The sequence below is a fragment of the Aquarana catesbeiana genome, linkage group LG09 (assembly GCF_042186555.1).
Source record: "Aquarana catesbeiana isolate 2022-GZ linkage group LG09, ASM4218655v1, whole genome shotgun sequence".
In the NCBI taxonomy this organism is placed as follows: Eukaryota; Metazoa; Chordata; class Amphibia; order Anura; family Ranidae; genus Aquarana; species Aquarana catesbeiana.
Genome location: NC_133332.1, coordinates 232,019,199 through 232,036,014, shown reverse-complemented (window position 1 = coordinate 232,036,014; position 16,816 = coordinate 232,019,199). Strand labels below are relative to the sequence as shown.

Sequence of the window (16,816 nt, the reverse complement as noted above, 5' to 3'; positions counted from 1 at the left end):
ACCCCCTGTACAGTTCTTGTAAACAGAAGCCTTGACGTTTGGACATGCGATTTCTTGACCAGGAGGATCAGTCTACAGTCTGAATTCTGAGACCACATGACCAAATGTCAAGCTTTTATTTAACAGCACCAGAACGAGCCTGGAGAGCAATGAGTCTGTCAAAGCATTGTTTTAACATCTCAGTATAGGTGCTCTTTAAGTTGTTTTGAGTCTGACTTCAAATGCATGTGATGACTCCAGAGATCCCTAATTCCAACAGTGTTTAATAAGCTCTGCAAGAACTGCCAGTACAACTCCCACGATTCCGTGAATGTTGCCAAGTTGGACACAAAAATAAGTGTTCCCCAATGAAGCTCTTCATACGAAATAAAAAACTTTACTGCCCAAGTACAGATTGTAGGGAAAGAGCACTAACTTGGCAAACTGGAAGACGTCAAACACAAACTTCTCCATTTTAATTCCATTGGGCTGTACTGGTTTAACCAAGTTTCCCTCTTTGTCCACATATGGTATTTTTTTTATGGCAACGTGATATCTCAGCTGGGGCTCCAGTGTCCTGATGAAGAGAAGGCACACGTGTTTAGTAATGGAAATAAACTAGTGGCATGTTTATACATTTTACCAAAGCTGAGCTACAGTAAATCTATAAAAACAAATCACACAAGAATTGGCGCACCTACTGTGGCATAGACTTGGTCTACTACACGTTTCACCTGTAAGGTCATCAATGTACTATTACTATTAGACTGTCAGCTTTTTTAAGGCAGGGTTGACAGCTGGATGGTACTATGTACCCAGTGAAATGCAGCAAGCTAAGATGGTGGTATATAAACAAGCATAGGGCAACATTTATTAAACTTGGTGGCGGCACTCTATGGCACACAGTCTGTGAAAAGTTTTACATACCCGGCCACTCTTTTAAGGAAATCTAGGGTAAAGAAATGGTTGCAGATGTTTCCAGCATTGTATGTTAGGCTGCCATCAGGGTTCCGCTTCTCTGCAGTGTCTGGATTAATCTCACTATATTCCACCACCTGATAGATGCCATCGACTTGGCACACCACCCCTACAGGCTCAGCTGGGTATGCTTTCTCCACCACCTGAAACACCAAGAAGAGAACACTTTCCATAATGCAGGATACCAGCACGAATCTTTGACATTTACACATTTCTTTTATGATATTGTTCAAACTTTCCCCCAGCTTTAGCCAGCTGTTTTAATGTAAAGGGAACCTGTAGATTTAGGCCCCTTTGACGCGGGTGCCTCTGTTTTGCGGGATCCGCTTACTCAGCTGGTGGCTCTGCTGATCCCCGCTGAGCAGGCAGAAGACAGGTCCGTCTCCACTCACTGTGCAGAGCGGAGACAGACACCGTCCCATTCTCCACTATGGGGAGATCAAGTGACTATGGACCATAAGACCACCATCCATTTGGATTTTACGGACTGGATCGGATCAGATATCGGCAGATGTCAGCGGACATGTCGCTGCTAACATCCGCTGCTCCATAGGGGTTAAAGGAGGGCCTGATCAGGTCCACCTAAAAAACTGACATGCGGACCTGATCGAACAGCCCGCGTGAAAGGGCCCCAATTAATTTTTAATGTTCATGTGAAACTTATAAGTTGGAATGGAATGGAAATAATCTTGTGATGTAGAAAAGAAAATGGTTTTGTTCTCATATGTGCAAAACATGAAGGCAGCCAGATTTGCACAGCAGTGCAGTACAACAAGTACACATTAAATTAAACAGGAAACATACAAACCTGCATTAAATTAATCAGCAGCCACCGCTGTCCCTCAACAAAAGCAAACTTAAAGAGGAAGTAAACCCTGATGGGTATTTACTTTACTCTTTGTCCCCCTGCAAAGTAAAAGCATCATGGGCTAGTATGCATGGCATACTAGCCCATTATGTGCCACTTACCTGCAATCGAAGCCCGCGCTGTCCCCGCTGGTGGTCACATCCATCTTTGCCCCTCTTCCTTCAGGGGCCACGAACTCTGGCTCTGTGACTGGCCAGAGTCACGTGATGTCACTCCTGCGTCTGCTCGTGGGAGCCCTCAGTTACGGCACTTGCTAGTGAAGAAACGCCATGGAGGGTAGTTTCTTCACAGCACATGCGCTGACGACATCATTAACGCACTACAAGGCAAATATCTCCTAAACAGCGCACGTTTAGGAGATAGTTACAGTACCTATAGGTAAGCTTTATTATAGGCTTACCTATAAGTACAACTTCCGCATTCGGGGTAAACAACCACTTTAACCACTTGACCCTCAGGCCAATTCTGACATTTCTCACGCACTTGTAAAAATCTATTTTTTTTTTTTGCTGGAAAATTACTTAGAATCCCAAAACATTATATATTTTTAAGCAGAGGCCCCGGAGAAGAATATGGCTGTTGTTGCAATTTTTTATGTCACATGATATTTGTGCAACTGTTTTTTTAAACACACATTTTTAGGAAAAATTTTTTTTTATGAATTTGAGTGAACACAAACAAACATAAAAAAAAAGATGTTACACCAAGTAAATTGCACACGCTCATGGAATGGCAACAGACTACCGTACATTAAAATATCCATAGGTGACACTTTAAAAGCCTTTACAGGTTACTACTACAGAGTGACACAAGTCTGATGCTAGAATTATTGTTCACAAACCCGTGTTTTACAAAGAAAGAATCAGCAGCTAAAAGAAATTGATACCCGGATCATGGTTGTAGCTGTAACCATGATCCTGGTATAACTACCTAAAAACGAGGCCGTATATAAACAGAAGGCATTACTGAGGTGGTTAAAGCATTACCCCCTCCATTTTTTTACGTTTTGTATAAGAGTAGGGAAGAGTTACATTTTATGTCATATTTTTTTGTGACCTTTTTCCCCTCCTGTATCGTTGAGAAATGAGGGGAAAGGTTGTCACCGGGACAGAAAGGCATCCTCAGCAATAAAAAAAAAAAAAGTGTCAGAAGCTCGGACTCTTCCCTACTGTCTGTGTTCCAGTAGGAAAGATTTCCCAACACTTTTTGTCCTGACAAAACTGAAGGGGACAAAGACAGCAATAAAAACCTTGCAGAGGCTTTAAACTTTTCCTGCTCTAGACAAAACGATACAAGGTTTTGAACAGAACTGGAATCTAAAACTAGGAGTAATTCATGAAGCTGTAACACTAATTTAGTTCTGGTATATGAAAGCGAATATTGTGTGTTTATGTTGTTAGGCTACAGAGGATGAAGGGAGAGGAGACTGAACTACTTAAAGTATAATAAAATGCAAGAAAATAAAAAGTAATATATTGCATCTTTACAGTCTTTAGATGTGGCGGCTACATTTTCACTTTCAGCTAGTACAGGAAATGCCTGTTGATCCTGTCCGAAATGTAGTGTCCTTGTCACTTCCCGTAAGCTGAACTGAAGACAAAAATGTGATCTTTTATGTAAACTACCAATCCCATCGGCTACCTTATAAAAGGCAATGAACAAAAAGGCAGACAAGTTTGTAGTGTAGCCTGGGTGGCTTCCTTCAAAGATACACAGGAGGAATTAAATGTAGCCACCCAGGGAGCGGGAAGTGTGCTATTCACAGGATTACCATGTAAAAATAAAGCAAAATTGTCAGACAAAAAAAATAAATGAATGCAGCTAGCTTGTCTACAAGCTGCAATATATAATATTTTTGTTTTTGATTAAAAAATAAAAAAAACTGCTACCAAGAATAAATGTAAAAAGCATGGGCTTCAGCATGACAAGCTGTATCCAGCACAGAAGTTCTATATTTATTAACACATTCAAGATAAAATTACAGGCAGAGTAAGCCCCCGTTCACATTGAATGAAGCTTTGAAATCGTGCAACTTCACTTGAAATCGCACGATTTCAAAGCCTCATGTCAGTGCGACTTGGCTGACATCTGTGCAACTCCATGCACAAACGTCTATGCAAGTTGCATCTGAAATTCGCCAAAAAATAGCGCAGGAACTTCTTTTTCAAATCGATGCACTGCAAAGTCAGCGTCGCACTGATTTGAACAGTTCCATTGCTGACAATAGGGTGCAACTTGTCATGCAATTTGGACCTGTCAAATCGCATGACAAGATGCACTGGTGTGAATGGGGGCTAAATCCCTAATAAAAATGATATAAAACAAAAACTCCAGCTGCTGTGGGGCTCCCTCATACCCTGCCAGCAGAGGTTTCTTACTCCATAACCTAAACTTGGTGTAGGTTTCTATTTACTAGATGTCTTCTCTCACCTTAGCCCCGCAATCAGCACCTTTGAACACGCAGAAGCCCACAAAGACAGGATCAGCCATCTTCACCAGAATGTTGTCCACACAGTATACGTGGATGTACAAAATGCCTCGTGCCTCCATGTCCTCCAGAATGTGGTTGTCGGCTAGCGCTTTGTACAGTCCTCCATTGCCATCTAAAATAATGCAAACCTTCAATGCCAGACTGCCTGTGTCTTTGAAAGCTTTGGGCATGCAGACCACCATCAGTGCCAAAACAAAATAACTAGACTTAATGGTTACAGTAAACAGCTGCTTGGATAATCAGTGAAATGTCTAGTATAATATGACCACAACTACTGCTTATAGGAACCAGATACATTCACCTTTTCACAATTCTAGAGCAGCAGATATGAGTACAAGGAAGATGGATGGTTGCCTGGCAACAAGAACAAGTCCCTCTTCGGATACTTTGAGCCATAAGTTTTTATAACACAATAAACATAAGATTTAAAAATCTAACATAGTTAGTTGGGTAAAAGAAAAACACAGTTGCATAAAACACCTCTTTTCAAGGGATACATTTAGTGAAGTTAATTTTTCCCCAAAGCTGAGCTCCATACCACCTATTAGTTTAAAGGAGAAGTTCCAGAATATAAAAATACAATCAATTACTCACCTAGGTGGATGCAGTATCAGTCCGATGCTGCAGCTGTCCCCTCCAAGACCGAGAACTAAGCAATCAAACATCACCGATCACTCAGCTCTCTGTCTTCAGCCTGCAGAGAGCCAGTGACTGTCCGTTACCGACTCTACTATATGCTCTGTCCCTCCAGCTCTCACTGGAGAGCCGGGCTGTGGAGGTGCTGGGCATGGCTGGCTCAGGCTCACAGCGGCACACAGAAGCAGAGCCAGCTGCCGGTCCAGGCATCTGGGTGGATCCCAACTTTAAGGCTCAGTGACATCAGCCGACAGCAAACTTCAGCTCGCTGTCAGCTGAAACAGGTCATGGGAGTGCAGAACAAAGTGCACTCCTGTGATCCATAGAAGTAGGGCAAAAAGAGCTTTGGCCATACTTCTCCTTCCAGATGGCCATACATGGATCCATTTTTGCTTTCAGCCAGCCAGCTTAATGAAAAAAAACTGAACCGATTCCCCAATCCACATATTCAATGTGAATGCAGGAATCCTCCCCACTGTGTAATTGCATTTTCCCCACGAACGAAGGATGGGAACAGGCTATACATGGATCAAAATTCGATCCATGTATGGCCAGCTTTAATTGCCCTTCTCTGCACTTTTTCTAGCTCCGCAACCAAAGATTTACAAAAGGAACGCAATTTCAAAAATTCATGGAGAAAATTGTGTGATTCTTAAAAACAAAAAAAACTTGAAAGTGATCAGCTTAATGTAAAAATCTGACCAAGGTATGTAAAAAACAAAAAAAAAATATTCATACAATGTTTATTTAAAGATGAATTACAGGCATGGCATTTTTTTTACAGTTACATTGGTCCAGCTTGGACCGATGTAGCTATACCAATGTTTTTCAACTGAGGTGCCAGAGCAAAATGACATAAAGCTACCCCAATCTGTAACAGTCTGACCAGAGGGCGATCCTGTGTTAACTCCTGTGTACTGACAGGAGGGGGAAAGCAAAGCCCACACCTCCTTCTGGCTCTCCTCTCCTCCTTGCTGCTATTTACAATCCACAGACCACTTAAAGCTGCCTTACAAGCTACATTTTATGGTGTGCAATTCAGGAACACATGAAAATTTGTGTTTTCCTTCACTTCACAAAACTGTGCTGCGTTTTTCAGATGAGGGTGGACGTCATTAATTCTTAATGGCCCCCCTACCCATCTAACAAATATGCGTATGTTGGCACCAACACTGTATCCTGGCCTAGGCCGACAAGGCCCAGGCCTAGGGCAGCACTTTGCAGGGGGGCAGCATGGAAAGAGTCCCCGCCGGCTTGAGCTACACTTTTAGTGTAGCGCCAGTCTTATAGGGTGGACTGGGCTGAGAGGCAAATTAGTCTAGCGCCCCCATAAAGGGGCTGCACTGCTTCCAGTAGGTGGGCAGCCGGCATTCTGCAACTGTGGGGGGGGGGGGTTGGGCGCTTCTAATTTTGACTGTCCTAGCATCCTGGACAGTAATTTGTAATCCTGGACATGGTCAGTAATTTGTGCTTAAAGTAGAACTATAGGCAACACTTTTTATTTTCATTTTGGATAGAATACGGGAGGGTTATAGCCCCTGTCAATTTTTTTTTTTTTACCATCCCTGTCCTATAGGGAAACAGTTAGAGCTGAGGTTCAGCGGTTTGTGCACAAGCACTGGGACATTGTGATTGACGGTTTGGAGGACCAAGGCAGGAGGTCTAGGCAGAGAAACTACAGAGAAGAGCCACGAGGTGGAGTACTATTTGCTTTGACACATTGATTTTGAAAACCCCTACGTGGGAAACTATTCTACTGTGAATCTTTACTTTATTTTCTATAAAAGTGGCCATCAAAAGCCCTAAATGTAAGTTTGATGTTGGCTCAAACTTGTCTTGCATACACACGGTCACACAAATGTCGGAAATTCCAAACTTCAAGAACGCGGTGATGTACAACACGTACGACGAGCTGAGAAAAATGCCAGTGCAGCTCTTCTGCTTGATTCCGAGCATGCGTGGACTTGTGTGTCGGACTTATGTACACACGATCGGAATTTCCGACAAGTTTTGTTGTCGGAAAATTTGAGAGCCTGCTCTCAAACATTTGTTGGCGGAAATTCCAACAACAAATGTTCTATGGAGCTTACACAAGGTCTGACTTTCCAACAACAAGCTCACATCAAACATTTCCCGTCGGAAATTCTGACCGTGTGTACGCAGCATTAGGGTTTTTGAATGTTTGCACAAGTGAAGCTTTTACAGGTGAATAAGTGCACATAAAACCTTATGGGAACGTGGTTGTTAAAATGAATGGTCTGGCAACAATCTATCTTTAATTACTGAAAGTAAAAGAGATAAAAAGCAGACTTTAACCAGCATGTACCTGGAGCCATTGCTATCTTGTCCTTGCGTTCTAAAATAGCTTTTCCATCAAAGTCAACAGCAGGCAACATCCTCTGCTCAAATATGACCACATCTGTCCGTTCCACGCCAAAGTAGTTGTTTTCCTCAAAAAAGGTCTGTGTGGGGTTCAAGGTGAACTCGCTTGTCATGATGTACCTAAGAAGAAGAAGCAGAATACAGGCTATATGATCACAGTTACCAGCATTTATCAGTCACCTGGGTTACACAAATTACATGGAAACTCCAGGTGAACAGCTAAATACATAACTGAATTTCCACACTGTACAGCCAGATATATGACACACACAGTCCCGGTTTAAGGAATTCATCTTCCTGGTTTACCAATTCTGCACCATCCCCTCAGTCCAGTAAACAGGAGCTGATCCAGAAGAGGCCATTCCACACCAGAAAGTGGTGAAGGCCGGGTGTAAGCATTACAGGAATAACTAGAAAATTCCAAATCTAGTTCTATTCAAGAAAGTCATGTGCATGAACTCATCCAACCTTTAGAAAGTTTATTTGAATCAACAGATACATAGCAGCTTCACATCCAAGCACATTCTCATGCTTGGATGTGAGCATGCAGACCTTTTTTGAATGGTACTATTACAGCTGGGCAAAGCTATGGTCATGCACATAGAGAGATGGATGTTAGATGGATTTTCAGGAAGCAGATGTTTATTTTTTGCATTAATATGTACTGTATGTATTTTATTCATGGATGTTACGGTATGTTTGGAGTTCAAATTTAAACCATTTAGTAGACCACACCACACACTAGAGACAGACTAGAAGAACCTCTATCCTCACGGGAACAGACTTTGGTATATCTGGAAGGTGCTGGAGGCTATAACCTGCTAGAGGTGTGTCTGGCCTGCCCTGCCTGGTGACTCCCCCCCCACCACCCCCCACCCCCTTCCCCGTAAGGTTACCCTACAAGCTGACTGATCATTTTATATTAGGCTACCCGCAGGATAACAATCTGAAGACATGTATGAGCCTAAGGCTATCATAGTTTTTCTCCTTTCCCATGTCAATTTAGCCATCTTACACCTTTCCTGTACCAGGATACATTTTTTTAAAATAATCTGCTGCTGTTCAAAGTACAGTTTGAAAATATGGACTTTATCCACCAATAAATGTTACTTCATTGTGTATGACACAGCAGTGTGGACAACAGCATTGGAGAATATTTTGGACTTTAAAGCTCTGAACAGCAAAGGAGGTCACAGTTGTACTTGAAAAGTTGAAAAAAAGAACTGTTCCCCCTTCCTTGACACACTGTTGGGTGCTGGTCCTGTTTGCAGAAGTCTTCATAGTGGGAAAAGAGAAAGGATTTGGCCGTTCTCACATCTAAAACATCACCTTAATTGTAAAGTCCTCATAGCTATGATTAAGCGCTGATTTAGCATAAAATGCATTAGCTGTGGATGCTGTATTCCCTGTCTTGTTGTGCTGATGCATTTTTTTGAAGACTTTACAATAAAGGGATTAAAGTTAGTTAAGATTAGGCCAGGGAAGATAGACCAATGCACTTGTCTGTTATTGTTTTCATGAGTTTATGTGTAGATTTACACTTCTAAGAGCCCTTTCACACCGGGCCGCCCATAGCGTCGGCGGTAAAATGTCGCTATTTATAGCGGCGTTTTACCGTCGGATTAGCAGCGCATTTCGTCTGCTAGCGGGGCGCTTTTAACCCCCGCTAGCGGCCGAGAAAGGGTTAAAACCGCCCGCAATAGCGGCGTTTTGCCGGCGGTATCCCAGCGCCGCCCCATTTCAATGGGGAGCAGCAGTGGAGGAGCGGTAAACACACCACTCCTTCACCGCTCCAAAGAAGCTGCCGGCAGGACTTTTTATCCCCGTCCTGCCAGCGCAGCGCTCCGGCGTGAAAGCCCTCGGGCTTTCACACTGGAGACAATGCTGCAGCTGTTTGAGGGTGGATTGCAGGCGCTATTTTTAACGCTATAGCGCCTTCAAAACGCCCTCGGTGTGAAAGGGGTCTTACTGCCATGCAAGTCAGCAAACTGTAGAACCTCAATTTACATTCTAAAATGGTCAACTATTTTACAGGCAGCATCAAACTAAAATGTTGGCTATATAACTACCGTCTATATAAGTACACTAGTCTATGAGTTATCTTATATATAAAAAAATTAAAAAAAAAAAAGTTTCCCCTTTCCTAAATATCCATATCTAGGTCCCCAAATCTGAATTAAGGTAGTTATACTATGTAATACTAACCACGGCACGGAGCAGTTGGTACCATATTTCTCTCCAGCCAATTGCTGCAGTCGGATGATCCTCTCTGCCTGGATCTGATACAAAGTTTTTCCGCTTGGCAAACCAACTTTATACATTCCTTTGGGGTACGTCACGCCAAGACGTGTACCTTGACCCCCTGCAAGCAGCAAAACCGCCACTTTATTCTGTGCTATTTGGTGTAAACCTGAAATAAACAGACATAAATGGTATATCATAACAGCAGGGTAAGCTTTTCTTTTAATAGCACCAAATTACATAAGGCTTTCACAGTAGAAAATACAGTAAGTGGGCATACATAGATAACAACCAGGGCAGAACAAGGAAAATTGCTTTCTTTCATTCTTATAGGAAACATAGAATGACACAAAAGGTATATAAATCCCTTGTGTCGGCTACAGTCCCCATTCCAGCAGCATATCTCCTAGGGTTCCAGACACACTCACTTCTGACTGATTGTTGGTCCCGGTGTTTCAGCAAGAGCCATGTCATGTGACTATAGAAAGTCCAGGCCGGCAACTCGACAGCTTCTCCATAGAAAATATTTATTTAAGCATTACACCAATAACATCATCCAAAAATGCTGACGGATTTCGGCCTTAGGCCTTCATCAAAAGCCTAAAAATATATCTATATGTCATGTGACAGCTGCCTTGAAGGGCTGGAGTACTCTGTGGACAGACTGGTGGTGTTCTTCTGCTCTGAGCTCCTGGTTCCCGTACCTGTCCGCAGCCACTACCTCCATGTTCACGCCACCCATTGCTCCTGACCATTGGCATAGTTCCTGGTACGTGCTTCCAGTCACTCCAGGGAGCTGGCACTGTCCTTGGTACACTCTGTTGCTCTTGGCCACTGGCACAGTTCCTGGTACATGCCTCCAGTCATTCCTGGGTGCTGGCACTATCCCTGGTACACTCTGTCTATCTCTCCTATCCTCTGTTATTACTCCTGATACACTCTACCTATCACTCCTGGATGCTGGCACTGTTCCTGGTTCACTTTGCCAAACTCTGCTCCTCTTGGACCTTACAGCCAGGCAGTGTCAACCCAGTACACTACATTGCCAACACTGTGCCTCCATGCCCTTGCTGCTGGCACAACCAACCATCGGTCCACTTTACCCTAGCTCCAACAGAGGCACAGCTCCTCCTCCTCGCTCGACCCCTCCTGGAATTTATCAGCAGAGCGCTGTGTGGGTGGCTCAAAAAATTCCATCACACGTTTACATCTTAGTTTATGTCTCAAGTAAGGAACCTGGTAATGACCTGTCAGCCAGAGATAAATTCTAGCATTTCTGGGTCAAATTCAGCAAGTTCCCAGCTATGATCTCTTTTGAATGCTACCTGTCCCTCGGACTTCGCTCCTCAGTGAACACAGTCAGACAGGGTAGGGTCTGGCTAACTCCACTTCATGACATCCTTGGAAGGACCAAACAGCAAACTTACCCAAACAAATAAAAAATTCACATGCATCCTGTAGGGGAAAACCAGCATGCTACTTGTTAGCACATGATCTGAATGACTACTTGCTCTGCTTCTTGCTCTCACACTCCAGCCCTGCTGTACGTGGACTGCAGGAGGCGGATACCAGGTCATATTCAGGTACTCACACTGCTTGTATTTAAAAGATACATCTAGAGCCTGTTCACTATATGTGGCGTGACTGGTATTTTTCTGCATCTGATCAAAGCCTCAAGAGTCACCTCAAGAGCACATAGAAAGAAAAATAGTTCACAATGCTGGTGCGATATGTGGGCATTGGATGGCACTGCGGGTCACCGCAATGCACAGCAGCTCAAGACGCTACAGTGCAAAGACCTGAGTGTAGTGTAACTTTGTACACTTAATAAAGTAAAGTAAAAAAAATGTAAACAGTGCACTGCCTCCTCACCACCTGGCAAAGCTGACATCATCCCCACATAAAACAGAGTGTTTTACAGTGCGGCCAGTGTAATGATGTATGAATGATTACAAAGCTGCATTCATTTGTCACATTTGTGTATATTATGCATCTCTAGATATTGGCTTTAACCACTTTTATAGCGGACACTTTTACCCCTTTCCTGCCCAGGCCAATTTTCAGCTTTCAGTGCTGTCACACTCGGAATGACAATTGTGCAGTCATGCAACACTGTACCCATATGACATTTTTTGCATTTTTTTGAGACAGATCGAGCTTTCTTTTGGTGGTATTTAATCACAGCTGGGTTTTTTTATATACAAACGTAAAGGACTGAAAAAAAAAAAAGGTTTTCTTAGTTGCAGTTATAATATTTTGCATATATGTAATTTTTCTCCTTCACTGATGTGCACTGATAGGCAGCACTGGGGAGGTGGCACTGATGGGCAATGATGAGGCGGCACTGATAATCAGAGCATTGATGAGGTGGCACTAATAAGGCTGCACTGATGATCATTGACTTGATTATCTGTGTAAATGTCCCCGGTCACACTTGCCAGTTCCTGGCTCTCCTCTCCTCACGCTGTCACAGCACGTCAAAGGACTGCCGATAACCAGAAAGTTTGTTTACATGTGATGAGCTGTGATTGGACACAGCTGATCACATGGTAAAGGACTGCTGTGATCGGGGGAGCGGGGGTGTAGTTTTGGGAGGACTTCCACGTATGCCCTCCCAGAACAAGAGAGCCACGCTGTAGCTGCCTTTCAGCTATAGCACAAGTCTGAAGTGGTTGAAGCAGAACTAAACTCCCTATACTTACCTTCTCTCTATGAGTCCAAAATCTGTGAGGGGTTCCTCACTAGCACTAGCATCTTCTCCCCAGCTTCTTCTGGGTGCCAGTCTTCGGGCCTCTTCATTGGTCAATGTGGGATGATGTAACTACTGCACATGCACAGGACACATCGCAAAGACCATACTGGTGATGCTGCGCAGCTTGTTTTGCATGTCACAGAAGACAGTGAGCAGGCAGTTAGGTGTATTTTATTGCAGAAGGGACGGGGCAGGTCTCTGTTGCAATAAATAGCTCCCTTGCTTGTAAATTTTTAAAAAAATGTCTTCAGTTCCACGTGAACTAAATTTCCACATATACACAAGATGTGTGACCATCGCCAATAAAGTCAGGCGCATGTTTCACCCACACTGACATCCCACTCATTCTATTGCCTACACACAATGCGGACAAGTACTTGGAAACAATTACAGGAAGGGAGATTGAAGGAAAACAATGGGCCGGCTACAGGGAGGTCATTCTAGGTCTTACAAAGCTGCTTTTTTTTTTTTACTACACGAGTATCAACAAGAACAGCACTGAAAGTATTTTAGTGCCTTATTTTATTCTATTCAGTTTCAATTAAAAAAATAATTTTTTTTGCAGTTATTCTGCTAAATATGAAATGATGCATATCCACTTTGGCTGTACAAGGATAATGGCTGCAGCTGCAGTTATCATCCCGGTTCCAAACTTTTCAGCCAGCGATGGGCTTTGCTTTAGAAGTGATCTGAGCCGTTCTACAACCCCTGATCACTTATACAGGGTGAGGAAGGGGGTCACCCTCTCCCATCTCAGCCTAACACCTTTACAGGGCTCTCCCACGTGATTGGTGAAGCACTGAGAGGGAAGGAAGGAACATCCGTACCCGCCTCCTCTCTATGATGTAAGAGACCGGAAGGGACAAGGATTTTCACTTCTGGTTTCAGGTTTGTTTACAAACAGTTCTGGGCTTGTACAACATACGATCAACCTGATCTCAGTTCGATCAGAGCTTTGGAAGCCAGAAAAGACATCTGGTGTATCATAGACTCCAAATCTCTCCATAAGAGGACCTGTTACTGTCCGTGCTATCACAATTGATCTCGGTTTGATAAGATGCTTTGGAGGTCAGATAAGACATCTGGTTTCTCATGGATTTCAGATCTCCCCATAAAGAGGACCTGTCACTGCTCATGCTATCATAAATGATGTTGTTCATCCCTCGTGATAGCAATAAATTTGATAAAACAAACGGAACAGTGTTAAAAAAAAATTTAAAAAAGAGTGAGCACAATAATACTAGCACCAGATCTGTTCTGTAAATCTAAAACTTTTCAATTGTAGATTTTTTGGGTACTGTAGTTTGTTACCATTCCATGGGCATACGCAGTTTTAAAGTTTGACATGTTAAGGTATCTATTTACTTACCATAACATCATCTTTTATACGTTATCAAAATATTGGGTATTATATTGTGTTTTAAAAAAAATATATATATATATATATATATATATATATATATATATATATATATATATATATATATATATATATATATATATATATATCAATATAAAAGTGTAATTTTTTTTCCTGAAAATTTGTTTAGAAGAGGCTGCACAAATATCGTGCCATAAAAAAATGCAACATCCATCATTTTAATCTCCAGGGTCTCTGCTTTAAAAAAAAAAAAAAAGATATATTTGGGGGTTCTAAGTAATTTTCTAGCATAAAAATGCAGTTTTTTTCATGTGAGATGGGTCAGTATTGGCCTGGGGGGGGTCAAGAGGTTAAAGGCCAGCGCCTGCCAAAACATTTTCTATGTCGTTTTTACGGAGCAGGGAAGCTTTAGTTATCACTTCTGTCCCATATGGGGAGATTTCTCTTGACTTCCTGTCAGGACAGGAAGTGATGTGAAATCCCTTCAATGGGAACACAGATGAAAACAAACTTTTGACGTCTGTGCATTCTGGTGACATCCATAATCCCCCATTATTTCCTATACTGACATCACAGGGACAAGGAGTGAGGAGAAATCTCCCCAAAGCTGACCATACAATCTGATTGTACAATCTCCATGTGATTGGGTACAAAGTGGTTGGATTGTTTTGGTAGATCTAAGTAGGACTGTATGGAGATTGTACAGTGTGTGGAGATTGCACGGTGTGTGGAGATTGCACGGTGTGTGGAGATTGCACGGTGTGTGGAGATTGCACGGTGTGTGGAGATTGTACAGTGTGTGGAGATTGTACAGTGTATGGTCTCTTTAGGATCTCACCTTCCTCCTCCCAGGCTCTCAGCTCCCCCGGGTCGCTCCTCCTCACACTGCCCACGAACTCCTCGGGTACCGGGCACATGGTGTGGTCCAGGCACTGCGGACAGCTCTTCTCCCGGACATAGGCCTCCTGTGCCCGCTGGCAGTGCTCCCTCAGCTCCCGGGGCTCCAGCAGCCTCAGCTCCCCCAGCAGGGACTCCCTCTGCCCGGCCGTCAGCTCGTCCCAGAAGCGCAGCAGCTGCTCCTGCCCGGCCTCCTGCACCCGCCGCCGCTCCATACGCCCCCCGTTACTATGGGAACCGCACAAGCCTCCTTAACCCGGGTATCCTCCGCTCCGGGGTCACTATGGAGACCGGAGCCGAGGCTGAGGTATATGAACAGAGAGGGGCGGGACTGAGCGCGTGACTGCTGGGAGGCGGCGCCGGGAGGGGTCACGTGCTACAGGGATGCTGTATAAAAGCTGAGGCGGCTCAATTGAGGCAATGTGGAGTGGCTGACCTCTGCGCTCCGTTAAATAAAGAAATAAATGAATAGATAAATACTTTTCTAAAAAAAGTGCGTTTTGCAATAGAAAAGACAATATTTACCTCGTAAATATGAACTTTGCTGTCTTCATGTGCTAAAATCTTCAGCGTTCCACACTTTTGGGGGTTTTGACCATTGGTGGCTGGTGTTCAAAATTTTGAGGGGAGCGCAAACAAACTGAAAAATTCAGAACAAAAAACATCCACTGTGCCCATCAAACGTAACATCTGTGCCATCAAATACCGCCACTGTGACCCCGCTCGCCATCTGCCCGACACCTACCCCTATCTCAGTGGGACAGCGGGTGACGGCGGCGAGCTGTGTCCTCCATGCATCTCCTCCCCTCCTGCTGATAGGTGTCCAATCACAGCGCCTGACGTTTCAGCCAATCAGGTGATGGGTAACACAGCCGCGCTTCCTGATTGGCGGAGAGGCAGTTCAGTGTTAGAGCAGCGAATATTCATTTGCTGTTCCAACACACCTGGGTAAACTGCAAGCGCAATGCTCTGCATTCGCAGTTCACCTTTTTTGAAGCCTTTTAGAGCCTATGGCTCTAATCAGGTGCTTCAACAAAACACCCCCGCCGCTGGAATTCAGGCGCCCGGCATCCAAAAAGGGGCTGGACGCCTGAATAGGGGGTGGCGGCGGCGGCGGCCATGGATAGATTCATGCAATGCAGGAATATATCCATTATTCATAGAGGGGGTGCTGGAGAGGGGGAGCGGCGTCAGTGCACCCTTAATGGATGCACCGCCACTGGTTTTGAGTACCTGTGTCCCCCCCCCCCACCATGGTCTGTGGTTCCTCCCACTGGATTCTACATCACTGCTGTGGTCTGAAGGCATGTAGGGACTGGCGGAAGGAACCACAGTGCATGGGAGGGATACAGGTACTCAACACACCCAAAAGGTGCAGGCCAGAGGAATTAGCTTATGAAGATTTGCCACCCACTGGAGTGATAATTAGTCTAGGTTCCCATCTAAGCGGTTGATGTTTTTCAGGCACGTTTGCCCCCTAATGACCAGGCCATTTTTTGCGATACGGCACTGCGTTGCTTTAACTGACAATTGCGCGGTCGTGAGACGCTGTACCCAAACAAGATTGACGTCTTTTTTTTCCCACAAATAGAGCTTTCTTTTGGTGGTATTTGATCACCTCTGCGGTTTTCATTTTTTGCGCTATAAACAAAAAAAGAGCGACAATTTTGAAAAAAAAAAATATTATTTACTTTTTGCTATAATAAATATCCAAAAAAAAAAATCTGTTCAGGCCAATAGGAATAAAAGTGACATGTTTTTTTTTAAAGGAACAGTGTAAAAGTAAAATAAGAAAAAAAAATGTGTTTTTTTTAATGCGCCCGTGCCGCCGAGCTCGCGCGCAGAAGCGAACGCATACGTGAGTAGCAGCCGCATATGAAATCGGTGTTCAAACCACACGTGAGGTATGGCCGCGATCGGTAGAGTGAGAGCAATAATTCTAGCCCTAGACCTCCTCTATAACTCAAAACATGCAACCTGTAGAATTTTTTTAAACGTCGCCTATGGAGATTTTTAAGGGTAAAAGTTTGTCGCCATTCCACGAGCGGGCGCAATTGTGAATCGTGACATGTTGGGTATCAATTTACTCGGTGTAACATTAGGGTGTTAGAAAAAATAAATGTATAATGTTTGGAGGTTCTAAGTAATTTTCGAGAAAAAAAAAAAAAGCAGTTTTTAACTTGTAAACAACAAATCTCAAAAAGAGGCTCG

At 43.6% G+C, this 16,816-nt stretch overlaps 2 protein-coding genes across 2 annotated transcripts in view; both read right to left on the bottom strand.

Moving 5' to 3' along the window:
- The window catches only part of SAPCD2 (suppressor APC domain containing 2), a 73,441-nt gene that overhangs the window by 26,312 nt on the left and 30,313 nt on the right, over positions 1 to 16,816 (bottom strand). The window lies entirely within an intron of this gene.
- On the bottom strand, positions 416 to 14,973 carry LOC141108373 (UDP-N-acetylhexosamine pyrophosphorylase-like protein 1; the record flags this gene model as incomplete). The annotated part of the gene is given in 6 exon segments (XM_073599934.1): positions 416 to 556; positions 907 to 1,100; positions 4,256 to 4,428; positions 7,279 to 7,454; positions 9,540 to 9,744; positions 14,547 to 14,973. Coding segments are annotated over 6 exon segments (1,163 nt in total), but the record flags the coding sequence as incomplete, so codon positions are not given.